This window comes from Eubalaena glacialis, chromosome 18, assembly GCF_028564815.1.
Source record: "Eubalaena glacialis isolate mEubGla1 chromosome 18, mEubGla1.1.hap2.+ XY, whole genome shotgun sequence".
Classification (NCBI taxonomy): Eukaryota; Metazoa; Chordata; class Mammalia; order Artiodactyla; family Balaenidae; genus Eubalaena; species Eubalaena glacialis.
This window is the reverse complement of record NC_083733.1, coordinates 12989294-13007417: the sequence shown is the minus strand read 5'-3', so window position 1 is coordinate 13007417 and position 18124 is coordinate 12989294. Positions and strand designations below refer to the sequence as shown.

At 46.3% G+C, this 18124-nt stretch overlaps 1 protein-coding gene across 1 annotated transcript in view; it reads right to left on the bottom strand.

The window, feature by feature from the left end:
• FA2H (fatty acid 2-hydroxylase) overlaps nucleotides 1-17677 on the bottom strand; it is a 54168-nt gene extending 36491 nt beyond the window's left edge. The window contains exon 1 of the mRNA XM_061173641.1: nucleotides 17349-17677. Within this exon, the coding sequence (XP_061029624.1) occupies nucleotides 17349-17618 (270 nt within the window). The 5' untranslated portion in view covers nucleotides 17619-17677. The remainder of the gene's footprint in view (nucleotides 1-17348) is intronic.
• Nucleotides 17678-18124: the final 447 nt, after the last annotated feature.

The window sequence follows — 18124 nt, the reverse complement described above, 5'->3', positions numbered from 1 at the left end:
TAATTGCTCAGGTCAAAACCTTGATGTCGGGCTTCCCTGGTGGCGCAGTGGTTGAGAATCTGCCTGCCAATGCAGGGGACACGGGTTCGAGCCCTGGTCTGGGAAGATCCCACATGCCACAGAGCAACTAGGCCCGTGAGCCACAATTACTGAGCCTGCGCGTCTGGAGCCTGTGCTCCGCAACAAGAGAGGCCGCGATAGTGAGAGGCCCGCGCACCGCGATGAAGAGTGGCCCCCACTTGCCGCAATTAGAGAAAGCCCTCGCACAGAAACGAAGACCCAACACAGCCATAAATAAATAAATAAATAAATAAAATTAAAAAAAAAAAAAGAGTATCTACTGTTGCTTTAACAACAATGAATCTTTAAAAAAAAAAAAACCTTGATGTCACCCTCAACTCCTCTCTTTCCGTCACTCCCAATGTTTAATCCCTCAGCAAGACATTTTCAATTTCTATCTACTTCTTTCTGTCCCAATGGCCTCCCAGTCCAGGCCACCTCTTTTTGTCATCTGGACAACAGTGATGGCCTCTTAGCTCTCTTCCTGTTTCCACTCTTTTTAAATTAATTAATTAATTAATTTATTTATTTATTTATTTTTGGCTGCGTTGAGTCTTTGCTGCTGCACGTGGGCTCTCCCTAGGTGCGGCGAGCGGGGGCTACTCTCCATTGTGGTGCGTGGGTCTCATCGCGGTGGCCTCTGTTGTTGTGGAGCACAGGCTCTAGGTGTGCGGGCCTCAGTAGTTGTGGCACGCAGGTCTCAGTAGTTGTGGCGCACGGGCTTAGTTGCTCCGCGGCATGTGAGATCTTCCCGGACCAGGGCTTGAACCCATGTCCCCTGCATTGGCAGGCGGATTCTTAACCACTGTGCCACCAGGGAAGCTCCCTGTTTACACTCTTGACTCCCTTCAAGCTACCATCCACATGGCAGCCAGAATGATCTAATAAACTATAGACCAACTTTGTCAGTGTTCCGCTTCAAGTCCTCCAGCCCTTGTTCTCAGGGTAAAATCTAAGCCCCCTACAATGACCTGTGAGCCCCGCTGAGGTACGGCTCCTGCTTACTCCCCACTTCAGCCCACGCCACACTCCCCGTCGCCCACAACACTCCAGCAACAGCAGAGCCGCCTCTTGGATGCCTGATGTCACCAATCCTGCCAGACCCCAGGACCTTAGTGCTTGCTATTCCTCTGCCTAGAATGCTTTTTCACCCAGTTCTTATGACAGCTCCTTTTCATCCATCATATATCAGTTCCCCAGAGAAGCCTTCCCTGACCATCCCCATCAGAAGCTGCAGCTGTGACTCTGTCACAGCCCCCTGATCTAAAATATATTTTCTGTCTGTCTATCTGTCTGTCTATCTATCTATCTATCTAAAATATATTCTGTTACAGCTCTTGCCACCACCTGTAATTGCCCTATCTATCTCCCTCCGTCTACTGGTAGGCACTCCCCATGAGGGCAGCGACCAGTTGTCTTTTTATCCCCAGTATCGAGCTTGGTCTGGGCATGATGAGACTATATCCACTATGTTTGCAGGTGAATAGAGGAAGGAATGGTGGGGAGAAAGAGGCAGCCCTGCAAGCCCCTGGGACCACTGGGGCGGTCGCCAGCCTCTGTTTCAGAGACCAACTGTCCCTGATCAGGGCGCGTGTCCCCAGTCCAACATTGTACTTGTCCAGGTGAAGACAGAATGAGGACAGCAGGTTGGTGCAGACCCCACATGCCCTAGCTGGGGGGAGGGGTAACTCTGAGAGACTGAATGTCACCACTCTCCAGCTCCTCCAGGGGGTAAGTGGCCTCACCCAAGAGAGCCTGAGCACATAGCAACTCAGATCCTAAAAGCATCCACCCCTCACCACCTAACAGGAATCTGCCTTTTCTTAGCAGAAGTTGGGGCTAAAGGGGCTCGTAATCATCTATCTCAGTTTAATCTACATGTTCTGTCTTACAGAGCTCACATGATGTCACTGAAGCCGCACAAAATCCTGTAGTGATGCAAGAAATAAGGAAATCAAGGCCAAGAGAGGTTTAGTGACTTATGCGATGTCATGTAGCCGGTAAGACCCAGAGCTAGACCCAGAGCTGCAGATCCCCGGCTCCTCTCTCCTGGAGGGGAATAGGATGGGCTGCCAATTCAGCACCCACCACACAACTGCTCTGCACTAAGCTCCACTCTGGGAGCTTGGGGACGCTGATTCTTCAGTAATTCCAAGAGATCTACCTACTGAGCCACTTTCAGTGACTCCAGCTTTTCCATCTCCATTTTCCCTCTGCCCTTAGCCTTCTAGAACAGTAGGTTGCAAACTTTATGTTGCTTCTAAGGCACATAGAGAGCTTGTTAAAAGTACAGATTTCTGGGGTCTTGCCTTCAGAGATTCTGATTTTGTAGATTTGGGGAATGGCCCAAGAATATGAAATATATATATATATATATATATATACATACACACACACACACACACACATATATATATCTATATGTGTGTGTGTATATATATATATCTCCTTATGGCAATTAATTCTCTAATTTAGTTTTATGTCTATTTTTTTCACCCCCAGTGAAACATCAAACTTTTCACACAAGTCTTAAAATATTAGAATCTCTGTTGCTACTAGAGCCATTTTTCTGAAATATAACGCAGTTCTCCAGTGCCTATCACATTCACTTCCTTCTAGGTTATTTGAGCGGCAGAAGTTGTTTAACGATATCTGTATTGGCAGAAATAGTATCTCTCTGCACCCCACCCCTGCCAAGTTCATGTCCACCCAGAACCTTGTGAATGTGACTTTATTTGGACATAGTGTCTTTGCACTGATCATGTTATCATGAGGTCATACTGAGTTAGGGTGGGCTCTGAGTCCAATATGACTGGTGTCCTAGTAAGAAGAGGGGAAATTTGGAGACACAGACGCAGAGACACAGGGAAGAATGCTTTTGTGCAGATGGTTGCAGAGACTGGAGTGATGTATCCACAAGCCAAGGAACACCAAGCATTGCCGGCCCCACCAGAAGCTAGGAAAGAAGCAAGGAACAGATTTTCCCTTAGAGCCTCCAGAAGGAACCAACCTTGCCGACTCCTTGATTTCAGACTTCTAGCATCTAGAATGGTGAGAATAAATTCCTGTTATTTTAAGTACCCACTTTGTGGTATTTTGTTACAGCTGCTCTAGGAAACTAATACAATATCACTAGAAATGTGACGCCTTGTTACACGTAACCATTCATGTGCTGTTACCTTGTTTTATTTTCCCACTCATCCTTTAAGAACATATTTGGGAGTGATGTCCATGATGTAACTACCCAGTATTTTTCCACTTTTTATTATGAAACAATTTAAACGTGCAGCCAAGGTGAAAGAATCTCACTGTGAATACCTGTATCCCTACTACCTAGATCCTATCATTCACATTCTATTCTTTCTTTTTAAAAGCATTTTTGGTACATACCTTAATTAAAAAATACTTTATTGCTAAAATATGCTAACCATCACCTGAGCCTTCAGTGAGTTATTACCTTTTTGCTGTAAGAGGGTTTGAAATATTGTTAGAATTACCAAAATGTGACACGGAGACACAAAGTGACCAAATTCTGTTGGAAAAACGGCACCGATAGACTTGCTTGACGCGGGGTTGCCACAAACCTTCAATTAAAAAAAAAAAAATGCAGTATCTGCGAAGTACAACAAAGTGAAGTGCAATAAAACAAGGTCTGCCTGTATATACTGTGTGATTCCACTTCTGTAGTATTCTGTGTATGTCTGGAAGAGGAAGATCAGAGGACAAAGAAGTGCCTCACAGTATGTGGACAGTCCTAAGTAAAATGTTGATCCTTGCACCTCCCTACCAGGTAGTCTCACTGCCCTCCCCCCAAGGCTCTTGGAAACCCAGTCCCTATGTCACAGTATGCTCCTATTACCCAAACGACACCCCACTGGGACCTCCCTGCTTCCCAGAGCCTTTCTCCAAAGCCATCTCCTCACCACAAAATCCAAACCAGCATTCCCTCAGTGTGCTCCAATTCTGCCCAGTTCTAGCAGGAAAAAAGCCTGATTTACGTGATTGACATTAAGATCTGAATGACCAGAGACAACCCTTTTAACCTGTCAGAGTTTTCATGCTTTTAATTGAGCTAAGATTTCTAATCTCTAGTTGATAGACCTTCAGACAATACTACTCAACGGTAAAATGATTAAAAAAAAAAAAGCAATTTTTAAAGGCTGGTGTATACCAACATCTAACGCTTGCAATCATGAGGTCATATCTTTAGAAGCAATTACTTAATATGTGTTAAATTTATTTGCCTCCTTTAAAAAAATTGGGTATAAACTTCATATAGTAAAAAATTACCTATCTTAAGTATATTGTTTGATATGTTTTGACAATTATATGCCTCCTTGCAGCCAATGCCCACATCAAGATGTAGGACATTTCCACCATCCCAGAAAGTCCCAGGAATCTATTTTTAGTAAGGCCTCATTTGATTTTGATGAAAGGAAGGTAGAGGGGGATAAGTATTCAGTTCCCTTGACCAGAGGGACAAGAAGTTTTAGATTTACAGGGATTTACAAGAGAGGTGCCAGTTTCCCTGATAGGGCTCCTTCCCGGCTCTCCTAGCCTCCCCTGTTCATACACACATAGAACTTGACCTGTAGGCCCCTCCTCCAACTACAAGCTGTGGACACAAAGCAGGAAAGGTACACAGGACCCGCCCCCATGCTGAGTTCAAGCGGCAAGGCTGCCTCCAGACATTCCCTCCACACCCCTCCTCATCCTTGCATTCCCTGCTGAAATCACTACCATTCCACAACCACTGCACACCCACTGTGCACCCCCCCTTCCCATGGGCTTTCGGACTGCGGCTGCAGCCTGTGTGAGCTTCCCTGAGCCACTTCCTCCCTGCTCCAGCCACACGACATCAGGGTCAGGGCGTGCTGGGCAGCCGCAGCTCCTGAAAGTCAGACTTGACTGTATTTCCCCAAGGCTGGCAACATGGTCCAGAATTGATGCTCAGCTCTTGTCCTGCCCTTTGCTTTCTCTAGTGGAGCAGGTGGGAGCAGGATGGAATGGAACAGAAGGAGGAAAGGGGAAAAAAACCCCGAATGGCTAAAACTTAATAAGAAAATGAGTGATTTCATTAGTATAGCATAGAGTCCAAGAATAGACCAAAATATATCTGTGAATGTTTGATGTGTGATAAAGGTTTTTGTTTTTGTTTTTGTTTTAAATCAGTGAGAAAAGATAGATTATTCCATAAATCTACTGGGATAACCAGTTGGTCATTTGGAAAAATATAAACCTAAAATAATCTCTATTTTGTTCTTTACACCAAAAAAAAAAAAAAAAAATCCAGGTAGATAAAACATTTAAGCAAAAACAAACAAACAACAACAGAATCATTAAGGATAAAAACTATGAGCAGGATACAAAATACTTTTTGCTTGCTTTTATATATAAAATCATAAAGTAGAGGTGGTCTTTCTAAGAATGATAAGATGACAGCTTTTACTACATGGAAAACTGAAAGGTTTAAATGGAGAAAAAAAAAAATTAAACAAGCCAAAAGACAAATGAGAGCTGGAAGACGAGTAGTATTATGTATGATGGAAAATAGGCTAATATTCTTTATATATAAAGAGTGATATAAATCAATAAGAAAAAGATCAACTATCCAGTACAGATGGACAAAGGACCTGAACATGCAGTTTACCAAAAAGGCGCAAATAATTTAGAAATGTATAAAAAGACACTCACTCTCTCATAATTCATATAAATGAAAATTTGAACAGGGAGCAATTTTTTTCACCCATTGGCAAAGATTAAAAATATTGGTTGTACACAGCATCGGTGAGGGTGTGAAGGAACAGGCATTCTTGTATGCTTTTGGAGGGAGTTTTAATTGGTACAACCTTTTTAGAGGGCAATTTGGCAATATCCATCAAAATACAAAACGGATATGATTTTGATCTAGAAATTTCACGTCTCGGACTCTATATTACAAATTTATTTGCATATGTGTGCAAAATGATTATGTAAGGATGCTTCTTGTAGCATTGATATAATAGGGAAAAACATCAATAGGGACAGCTATCAGAAAGAATGTTGACAACCTAGAAGAAATGGACAACCTTCTAGAAACATACAGCCCACCAAAATTGAATCAAGAGGAAATAGATAATTTGAAGAGACCGATCACTAGACGTGAAATAGAATCTGTAATAAAAAAAACTCCCTACAAAAAAAGTCCAGGACCAGATAGCTTCACAGGAGAATTCTACCAAACAAACAAAGAAGAACTTATACTGATTCTTCTCAAACTTTTCCAAAAGATTGAAGAGGAGGGAACACTCCCAAAGACAGTCTCTTAAGCCACCATCACACTGACACCAAAACCAGAAAAGATACCACCAAAAAGGAAATTACAGACCAATATCTTTGATGAATACAGATGCAAAAATTCTCAACAAAATATTAGCAAACCGAATCCAACAACACATAAAAAAGATCGTACACCACGACCAAGTGGGATTCATCCCAAGTTCACAAGGATGGTTCAACATATGCAAATCAATCAATGTAATACACCACATAAACAAAAGAAAAGTGAAAAACCACATGACCATCTCAATAGATGCAGAGAAAGCATTTGACAAAATTCAACATCCATTCATGATAAAAACTCTCACCAAAGTGGGTGTAGAGGGAACATAACTCAACATAATAAAAGCCATTTATGACAAACCCACAGCCAATATAATACTCAACAGTGAAAAGCTGAAAACCTTCCCACTAAAATCTGGAACAAGACAAGGATGCCCACTCTCACCACTTCTATTTAACATAGTATTGGAAGTCCCAACCACAGCAATCAGAGAAGAAAAAGAAATAAAAGGTATCCAAATTGGAAGGGAAGAGGTAAAACTGTCATTATATGCAGATGACATGATACTATATATAGAAAACCCTAAGCACTCCACACAAAGACTACTAGATCTAATAAATGAATTCAGAAAAGTAGCAGGAAACAAGACTAATATTCAGAAATCAGTTGCATTTTTCTACATTAACAATGAAATATCAGAAAGGGAATGTAAAAAAACAATAACTTTTAAAATCACCCCACCCCCAAAAAATACCTAGGAATAAACCTGACCAAGGAGGTGAAAGACTTATATGCTGAGAACTAAAACATTAATAAAGGAAATCAAGGGACTTCCCTGGTGGTGCAGTGGTTAAGAATCTGCCTGCCAGTGCTGGGGGTATGGGTTCAATCCTGGTCCAGGAAGATCCCACATGCCACGGAGCAACTAAGCCCATGCGCCACAATTACTGAGCCTGTGCTCTAGAGCCAGCGAGCCACAACTACTGAGCCCGTGCACCTAGAGCCCGTGCTCTGCCACGAGAGAAGCCACTGCAGTGAGAAGCCCGCGCACCTCAACGAAGAGTAGCCCCCACTCGACGCAACTAGAGAAAGCCTGCGCGCGGCAATGAAGACCCAACTGAAACATAAATAAATAAATAAAATAAAGGAAATCAAAGAGGATTCAAAGAAATGGAAAGATATCCCATGCTCTTGGACTGGAAGAAAGAATGAAGAAAACTTTTATTACTGATGTGGAAGGAAGTACAAAACATGTCATTAGGTGAAAAAAGCCACAAGTTGCCAAGCTGCCTGTACCATACAACTCCTTTATGTGGGAAATAGAATAATATGTGTGTTTTTCTGAGGCCACATAGGAAACTGTTGGTAGTGTTTACACAGGGACTAGGTTGGGAGGGGCACTCAATATTTTTTTTTGCACATTGCTTTTTTTTTAAAAATTTATTTATTTATTTTTGGCTGTGTTGGGTCTTCATTTCTGTGCGAGGGCTTTCTCTAGTTGCGGCAAGCGGGGGCCACTCTTCATCGCGGTGCACGGGTCTCTCACTATCGCGGCCTCTCTTGTTGCGGAGCACAGGCTCCAGACGCGCAGGCTCAGTAATTGTGGCTCACGGGCCCAGTTGCTCCGCGGCATGTGGGATCTTCCCAGACCAGGGCTCGAACCCGTGTCCCCTGCATTGGCAGGCAGATTCTCAACCACTGCGCCACCAGGGAAGCCCTGTACATTACTTTTAATGATATAAATTTTTGTATGAACTATGTTCATGGGTAATTATCACAATAGAGAAAAGGAGGGACAAAGTGATAGCTGGGGTTACTACCATCTGACAGTATACAATATAACAAAATGCAAACTGACTGCAAAGTGAAAATTCAAAATCAATGCAAAAACTTAGAAAATTTCATGAAGTCAATTAAAGTGAGAGAAAACTGTTTTAGTTACAGTTCCACTGCCCAAATAAGGATCTGGCAAAGTCAGGCTGTTTAACACTGAAACACAGGCAATCAACAAAGGATGAGGCCCTTCAAAAGAGGAGGACTTGTTTATTAAAGGATCAAAAGAGATCCTTAGCCCTTAAATACTCTTGCTAAAATGACCTTTTTTAAAAAATTTTAAAATTTTGGCTGCATTGGGTCTTCATTGCTGCACGCGGACTTTCTCTAGTTGTGGTGAGCAGGGGCTACTCTTTGTTGCGGTGCACGGGCTTCTCATTGCGGTGGCTTCTCTTGTTGCAGAGCATGGGCTCTAGGCACGTGGGCTGCAGTAGTTGTGGCTCACGGGCTCAGTAGTTGTGGCTCACGGGCTTAGTTGCTCCGCTGCATGTGGTATCTTCCCAGAGCAGGGATCAATCCTGTGTCCCCTGCATTGGCAGGTGGATTCTTTTTTTTTTTTTTAATTTATTTATTTATTATTTTTTGGCTGCATTGGGTCTTCGTTGCTGCGCATGGCTTTCTCTAGTTGCAGCGAGCGGGGCCACTCTTCACTGCGGTGCATGAGCTTCTCATTGCGGTGGCCTCTCTTGTTGCGGAGCGCTGGCTCTAGGCGCGCGGGCTTCAGTAGTTGTGGCACGCGGGCTCAGTAGTTGTGGCTCGTGGGCTCTAGAGCGCAGGCTCAGTAGTTGTGGTGCACGGGCTTAGCTGCTCCGCGGCATGTGGGATCCTCCTAGACCAGGGCTCGAACCCGTGTCCCCTGCATTGGCAGGCGGATTCTCAACCACTAAGCCACCAGGGAAGCCCCGGCAGGTGGATTCTTAACCACTGCAGCACCAGGGAAGTCTCTAAAATGACCTTTATGATCACACTGTGAACAGCCAATGCAATGTTTAGAATGTCACAATGTGCTTTCATACGTTTTTGTCAGAAAAACCACACAGGCGCAAAACAACACTACTTGATTCATTATTTGCTCAATTTAAGAATCAGCACCCAAGTGCAATCTTAATTTTGCTGTCAGATTTTTTTTTTTTGGCTGTGCCACGGGGTTTGCAGGATCTTAGTTGCCCGACTAGGGATCAAACCCGTGTCCCTTGCAGTGCAAGCACAGAGTCCTAACCACTGGACCGCCAGGGAATTCCCTTGCTGTCAGATTAAAATAAACTAAAGCAAACAACAAAAAAAACTTTTCAGTTTCATTTTTAAAGAGAATCAATTTCCTTCTCTCAACCACTTGGTCCATTTTCTATGAAATTTTGGTCTTCATTTAAAGTAGATTCATTTTAAGTGACCTTTAATCCTAGGAGTCAAGGACTTTCCTACTCAGGTTTAAGAACAACTGAATTTTTTTATGGCACCCTGTCTCCAACCTGCATAATCTTTTACACCTGGCACTCCAAAGGGTCTTGCCCAGGACATGGGGAAGCAACAACTAAATCGGGTTGGTCTGTCCTGGTGCCTAACTTGGGATAATGGAAGCTGTATTTATTCAGCTAAATGTAACTTCTCCTTATTCCTTCATGGCAGCCAGTCTCAAAGTGTGGGCCTTAACTTGATTTAAAAATGTGAGGTCTTTCTTTGATCTTTGTGGGTAAATGATGCTTGTTTCACAGACATTCATTATTACATAAGACTAGGTGCTATTTATTAGCAACTAAGTGGGTTATTATGGACTATTAACATTTGCGATTTATAAAACAAAGCTAGCCATTACTAGAGATCCCTAAAATCTCCAATTCCATTTTCCAGTGGGAAAGGTAAGCATCATGCAATGCTAAGCAATGTTAAAAAGGTTCTGCTGGGCATAGAAGAATGTACAGAACTAGAACTCTACTCCCTTTAAATTCTATTTGTTTTAAAGGAGAAACTATGACTAATTCACTTAGGTAATTATCAACCACATTTGTTGTAGATTACATGGTTCACTCTAAGTGTGTAGTCACATGTACTTCCATCAAAGGAATTTTTGGCTACTAGCTTTCCTCTAACAGGACCTTAAGACATTCTGTATGCATCGTAGTTCAAAACACATCCCCCCAAATTTGCTTATCTGGTACTGCTATTTTAACACCTTGCAATATAAATACTATCGAAGTCAGAAAACAAAGCATTTGAATAATTATGTTTTAGGGCAATGCTTCACAACAACAAATCCTGAGTATGAGGTTTCTATTTCTCAATGATAGCTTTATCGCTGTTGCTAGCATCAATTTTGTTGTTCCCCAGTCTTGTTACTATGACTGAGTTTGTTTTCCATCAGAGGGCAAGAGCAGGTGGGGAAACGGTCGTTAGAATCTTCTGCCCATCTTAGTTGAGCAGCAATTAGAGAAGATTGAGAATCACCATTCGGAGATGACACGCTGTAGAGAATTTTGCATGAAAAGACACAGGAAAGAGTAAACAGAACTGGTAACCCAGGAACCTGGGTCCTGCCTATGCACATCATCCAGACACTTACAGACACATGGGGACGGGTCACAGCCCTGAGAGCAAGGAGGGCTCTCAATTGGCATTTTCTATGGTTAATTTCACTTCTAACCTTGCAGGGGACTCACGGGCAGGGATGAACTTCAGTAGCCTGGTATGGAAGACGTTTTGCCAACTCTTTCTGGCTGCGAAAAACTGAGGGCAAAGGCAGAAATGAGTGACTCACTTGATAGTCCTCCATCCTTTCCATCAACTCCCAACCCTTTTAGCTAACAAAGAAGAAACTGGAAAGAGGTTTGTTTCTGTTTTCTTTTTTTTTTTAACATCTTACTACTTGAAGTATCTTGTGTGTGCTAATATCACCACTTTCCTTTTCAATCTGGTACACATATCAGTTTTCCAAGCAGCTCATTCATTCATTTATTCAGACATTTGTTACTTCCTGTTGGTAGGCACCAGTGGGCTACTGTCTCCTAGGGAAACCCAGATGAATCAGGCAATTCCAGTCTTCAGAGAGTTTACAGTTTACTAGAGAAGATAAGACACGTAGTGAAAACACAGTGAATAAGGAAGAACATTTTGAATGCTGTAATGTAGGGAGAGGCCAAGTGCTATGAGAGTTTGGGAGAAGGAAAAACCCAGTTCTAGATGGGGAGGTAAGGAGAATCTCTGTGGAAGAAACAGAGTTTGAGATGGACTTAAAGGATGTGGCAATCGGGAGCCACTGAAGATTTAGGAATCCCGCTGTAACATAACCACATGCTCTTTGGAAAGCTTCACAAGGCCATGGGCTGAAGGAAGCGTTGGCAGGGAGAGACCTGCCCAGGGGACTGCTGCAATAATGAGCATAACGCAGCTCTGGCCAAGGTAGGGTAGTAGTGGGTAGGCGTCCTGGAAGGAAGACTAAGGAGGCTCATGAGGATCGGCATGGGGTCTGTCCCAGCCACTGGCTCTGCTTTTTTCCAGTTATCCCTCATTTTCCCCTCTACAGCCTCTGGATTCTCTAGGACAGAGCAAGGAATGGAGACAGTTGAAAAACACACATACAGGAAAGAGTAAACAGAACTGGAAACCCAGTTGAAAAACAGCTGAAAAACACAAATACTATCTCCCAGACGTAGTATTGGATGAAAGAAGCTGTACAGCAGAGCACACACTGTGTGACTTTTCTGGGAAATGAGGAGCAAGGGAAACTAGCAGTGGAGACTGAGCTGTAACGACCAGGGGTATAAGGGGTGAAGCAGGCGGGATAACGCACCCCCCCTTCAAAATCTACAGCCCAATACCTGGAACCCGTGACTGTGTTACTTTACATGGCACAGAGGACTCTGCAGTTGTGATTAAATTAAAGACTTTGTGATGAGGAGATGATCCTGGACATCTGGTGTCGGGGGGGGGGCGCGGGGGGGACAGGAGCACAGTGTAATCACAGGGTTCCTTATAAGTGAAGGATGGAGGCAGGAGAATCAGAGTCTGAGAACGAGAAGAGACAGGAGAGCAGAGGTCAAAGCAATGTGACTGCTGGCTGGGGGCCAGGAGCCAGGGAACACAGGCAGCTCCTAAAAGCTGCAAAAAGTGAGGAAACGTTCTCCCCTAGAGCCTCCAGAAGGAAGGCTGCCCTGCCAATTCATTTCTGACTTCTGACCCTCCAGAAACATAAGAGAATAGATGTGTGTTGCTTTAAGTCACTGAGTTTGTGGTAATTTGTTACAGCAGCAATAGAAAACCAAAGGGGTGAGGTATCCAGAAACCAGCTGAGGACAGTGTGTCAAGAAGGGGGGGGGCGATCGCCATGTCGAGAGTTGCTGCCAGGCCAGGTGAGAACTGACCACCAGGTTTAGCCAGGTGAAGGTCCCGATGGCCCTGGCAAGGGTACTTTCAGTGCCGTGGTGGGTTTCAGAGAGAACAGGACGCTTATTTCCTGTCTGTCTAAATGAATGAAGACGACATATGGACCAACAGTGAGTGTGTGTCTTAAGATAAATAAATAAATAAATAAATAAGGAAAGGGAAGATGATGGATGCTGCTCAGGCATCAATTTGGGTTCTTTGCTGGGAATGTTTCCAGAAATGATTACCCTCAGGTGTTTCTGAGATTCCTGTCTATTTCTTTTTATTTCCCCCATACAGTCCTAATTTCCAACCTTCGCCCTAATCTGGGTCTCGAAGCCCCTTCAATCACTGAATTCTGAGGTGACACCAGGGGGCACTCTTGGAGCCTGTGTTTACCCTGTGTCACATGGAACCACAGTGACTTGGGTCCCTGGCCCTCTCCCAGCTTGCCCTAGCTTCATCCTCCAGGTAAGGCTCACCTGGCACCACAGCAGGCCAGGGCTCACAAGTCCCTGGCAGGTAGCAAAGGACGGTGGCTGCTGACTGGCCAGGCAGGCCCTCTTAGGAAGCCTTGTTGTGGGCTAAGCAGACCTCGACCCCCTTCAGTTAGCAGATTTCTCACATCCACTCCGCTCTGCAGGCTGGGGGAGTTTAGCAAGTTTCCCAATCATCAGCTTTTATCTGAATTCTCAGCTCAGACCGGCATTCCAAGCTGGGCTGTGCTCAAGCTGTTCCGGAGCCCCGGGTGGGGTGGGGACCCTGAGTCTTCCTGCACTTAGATCTCCTCCCTATTGTCCATCCCCATTTAATTACTCAATCTCCAAAGTTCTGAATGGCTGGACGCCCAAAGCCTGGCAGAACCACATGTGGCAGAATCTGTGGACTTCTCAGCCACTCATAGACAGATACACCCTGCGGGATTAGGATGCGACACACATTCAGACAGTAGGGTTAACCCAACAGCAGGGGCTGGGGAGTCAGGGCTTGCCCTCCTCTAGGGTCTCCCCAAACAGAGGGCTTTTCTCCAGGGGCATGGTCAGATGTCTGCCCACAGGAGGCCCCCTCAAGGTCTGGGTGTGTAAGACGGGGGCAGGATGATCTGCCCTTTCAGTTATTTTCCTCTTGGTGGCAGGTCTGGAGTGAGGGAAGGATTCTGGTTGGACTGTGATGAAAGCTGCAGCTCTCTCACCAGAAAAATGCACAACCATGCATGTTTTACACACAATTTCATCTCTTCCATCAATCCCAGAAAATGATCCATAGAACTCCAGAGTTAAGAAGCTCTGCTCCTTGTATCTTCCAAAGTGTGATACTTACTCCACTGACGGTGCTCAGGATGTTAGGGGATAGGAGGATGAGCATTTACTTTAATAGCTCTATTTTTAAAGTGCATGTACACCCTGATTTCACTGGTAATATTGCCTAGGGTGAGTAAATGGTAAAATAAAAAGTGAGTCTACTTAAAGATAAATATTAAATAGTTCAAGTCGTATGCCAATTTGGAAAAAAACTGGGACAGTGATTCATGGATGACAAGTCTGGGAAACAGTATCTATGGCCTTGGGAGGTTTGGACCCGAAGTTCTTTTCTTTCCTATTTCTTTAAAAAAATTGCTGGTTGCAGCTCAATCAATGGATTTCATGCCCCACTAACAATGTGAGCCACTCTTATCTAAGCTTGGAGTGAGGAGCCCTGAGCGCCCAATCGAGAAGAGGGCCTGGCTTCCCTGCTCAGCCATCACTGATTCACTTCCTCAAGTCCAGGGCTACAACAGATCTTGTCTCATCCCCACGGTATGTTAGCTCAAACAAGTTCGACTTGTTTCATGTGTGTGTGCTTCCCTGTGAGTGTGAATGTGTGGGTAAGTGTGTATACAGAAGGGGTGTGGCAAAGTGGGGGAAAGGGGAAACCAGTGGGGCTGAGCCTTGTCCCTGGAATTTCATGGCAGAGCTCCAGCAGGCTCCCCGCTGAGGACTACACTTGGGAAGAAGGACTCCAAGGAGGGGCACCATTCAGAAATGAGCTCCGAACAACAGAGCTGGTTCATGACACTCCCCTTCCCCGTCAACACCCCTTCTGGTCCTCACCCTACAGGAGCCGGGTTCTAGCCTCAACAGGTGTCAGCATCCCTGGTCCAGCAGGAGGAGATGGGAGAGGTGGAGAAGGCAGCATGGGGGTTGTCAGAAGGGCTTAACCAGAGAGAAGAACAGATATGTCTTCTCTCCATTCAGCCCTTACGAAGATGGCTTCTCTCTGAAAAGATATCTTCTCCAGATTTCTCCTCTGAATACCTCTCTTCCCCAATATAAAGACAACCCTACACTAGTTTCCAGAATAGCAGACAGAAGCTGACGAGCAACTGGAGTATTGGGTGACTACGGCCATTGGTCAAGTTTGGGCCATGGATTTGTAAATGTGGTGTTAATTTTTAGTTTTTTTCCCACATCCTCAGGTGGGGGCCCAGATATAAGGATGCCTGAAACATGGCCATACTGGGACTCTTGGGGTAACAGGTGAGTGCAGGGGTAAGAAACAAATTTAGACTCAGTATTCTCTAAAGGTCAGGTAAAGCAAAGCAAAACAAAGCCAAATCAAACCATAGTGCTGGGTAGCTAGCAGAGCTGGGAGGTAAAGCCATCTAGGGCAGCTAGCCAGGAGAGATGCTCTAGATGGTGCTGGGAGGAGAGGCCACACCCTAAGGCTCCTGTTTATAGGACACAGTTACAATGTAGGATGGCTTCCATGAGCCATCGCAAGCTTGGAAGTCTCTAGTATTCCAGCCCCCACCTCTCATTTCCTGCACTCAGCTTCAGTTATATCTATGGCTAAACCTTCTGCGCCTTCAGCATGACCTGACACCTAACATCAGCTTCCAAGATTAAACTGGGAGTCCTGCCATTTTACGTATGAAGTCTCCCAAATTCAACCTTCCCCTTCCCTTGGTCATAGTCACCGTTACCTCTCACTTGGGCTATGGGGTAGCCTCCCGCCTGGTCTCCTCACACCCACTTGGGTTCCTTCCACCCCTTCTTGGCATCGCAGCCAGGATGCTCTTCCAAAGATGCAAATCTGACCACACCACACCCCTGCTTGAATCCATTACCTGGCTTCCCATTGTTCTTAGAATCAAGTCCCAAATCCTGACCACAGTGGCCCTGGCTGATCTCCGGCCTCCTTCCACTCCCTCTCCTTGCCCAACAGCCTCTGGTCACATTGGTTTTATTTCTGTCCCTTGACTCTGCCAAGCCCTTACCCTTCAGAGCCTTCACACATTCTTTTCCCTCTGTCTGGAAGGTTCTTCTCACCACACTTCACCTGGCTTAAGCCCTATCCATTGATTAGCTCCCAGGGTAAGTATCACTTTCTCCAGAAAGCTCTCCCTGATTCATACTCTGATAGCACCAGGTAATTGAAGAATTACTGTGGGATTAGTATGTTACCTCATTAGCCTGTTAGGTCCATGAAGACCGTACTGCTTTTGTCCATTGATACCTCCTCAGTGCCTAGCTCAGTGCTGCCAATCACTAAGGGACCAAGTGAGTGAGTGAATAAATGATTAAAGAATTAGGCAAGATGGCCTAGTGAAAAGCCACCTGGAACAGTGAGAGGCAAGTCCTCTCATCCAAAGATCTAAAAGCACTTGCTGGGGCTATCTTGAACGCAAGAGCTAGAAGCAGGGAACAACTGTTGGTTTATGTCCAAGCATGACGGCCTCACTGTCACCAGTCCTACAGCTGGGGCTGGGGAAGTCCTGAAGAGTTGGTTTGCCTCTGGCACAAGCCTACCTGGAACCCAACGGATAAGATCATCTCCCAGGCCCAAGGATCCTTGGGATGGAGAGAGCATTGATTTTGGAATCAGACACACCTGACTTTTCCACTAACTAGCTCAAATTACCTCAAATTCCAAATTGACCTCAAATTCCAAACTGACCTCAAATTACAGTGCCTCCTTGATCCTGTTTCCACATCCTAAAATGGGGATAACAAAACCCACCCCAGGATCAGTCAGAGGCTTAAATACAATCACGAGCCTGTGGTGCACAGCAGCGTGCAGCTCAGAGCGCTACTCCCTTCTCCCCAGCAAAACTGGCTCACCCTGTCATGTCACTCTGCTGGACACCCAAGCCAGCATGCAAGACAAGGAATAAAGGGAGGTCTGAGGCGTGGGAGGACATAGGCCACCCAAGACACTGCGCCAACCTCTCCACGCAACCAGAGAAGCCCTTGTGCAAGACTAGGGTGGCACCAGGAAATCCAAACTAGCTGAGAAGGGTGACTGGTCTGTGCCTTTTGGATGCAGGGGTAGGGTGAGATGGGGAGGAGAGGACAGGTGAGCTTGGAAGCTATTATTCAAACAGAAATGAAGAGCAGTTGCGAAGAGGGAGAGGCCGATAAGGGGACAGGAAGGAAAGATTGAGTGTGTGAAGGGCTGGGAGGGAAAAGGTGATCCAAGTTGTCAGATGGTAGAGGCTGCAGCAGGAACACGTAGGAAGGAGGAGGTACCTTGGGAGGTGGGAGAAGTAGCAGATAGAGGAGGGTCAGGGGAAATGCTGGAGAGGAAGGGGAAATGCTGGAGAGGAAGGGCAAACTCCTGGTTGGGGGTGGTGGTGGTAGGCAGGGACCTGTTACCTGGAGAGAAGAGAGGTGAGGGCGGAGGCTGTCACCTTGGGTCCTCCTAGAGGGCAGGTGAACGCGGCCTGCCGGGGAGTGGCGAGTTGGGGCGGGGAGGGTGGGGGGAATAGAGGGTGTGTGACCCCGGGGCCCGGCTGTACCTGAGGGTCTCCTTGCAGGTCCCCCACGTAGTACTGCTCGAGCCAGCGGCGCGCGTTGTCCGAGTGCCGGTGCGGTGGCCCGTCCAGGTCGGCGCTAACATCCTGACCAGCCCGTGCCCGCAGCAGCTGCTCGCCCCCTGGATGGTGCCGCACGAAGCCGGTGAGGTCGTAGAGGCGGGCCCCGCAGCGGACCCAGCAGGCGCCGGCCGCCAGGCGCCGCTGGACCTCGGCGGGGGAGAAGGAGGCGGCGGGGGGCGGAGCGGGGGCCATGGCGGGAGACCGGAGCTCGCGGCTCGAAGCCTGCGCGTAAGCTCCGCGGCCGCCCAGCTCGCCTCTAACATCCCCTGACCCGCTGCCGCCTTGACTGGTCAGCCGTCGCCGCACCTGCTCATTTGCATGCCGCGCTCCCATTGGCCGCTCCTAAGGACGCTGACCGTGTCCGGAGGGGCCCCTTCCCCATTGGCCGGCAGGACGCCCAGCCGACCCGAGCGGGGCGGGCCAGGGGATGCCCCCCCCTCCGTCAGGTGGTCCTGGGCAGGTAGAGGGAGCGCCCGCCAAGAGTGTCTCATTGCAAGAGATCAAAGGCGGCGGGAGGACGCAGGTGGAGCAAGTCTTCCTGTTGCCGGCGGCTGTGTGGACGGACGTCCTCGATAGCCTGATCGCCACCGGAATAACTCTTCTGCTGCTGCCTTATGGGAGAAACTTGCAGTTTTCCTTCCTCAGGCTGCAGGAGTGGGTGAAGAGTGGGGGAGGCAGCGTGAGAACTAGAGTAAGGC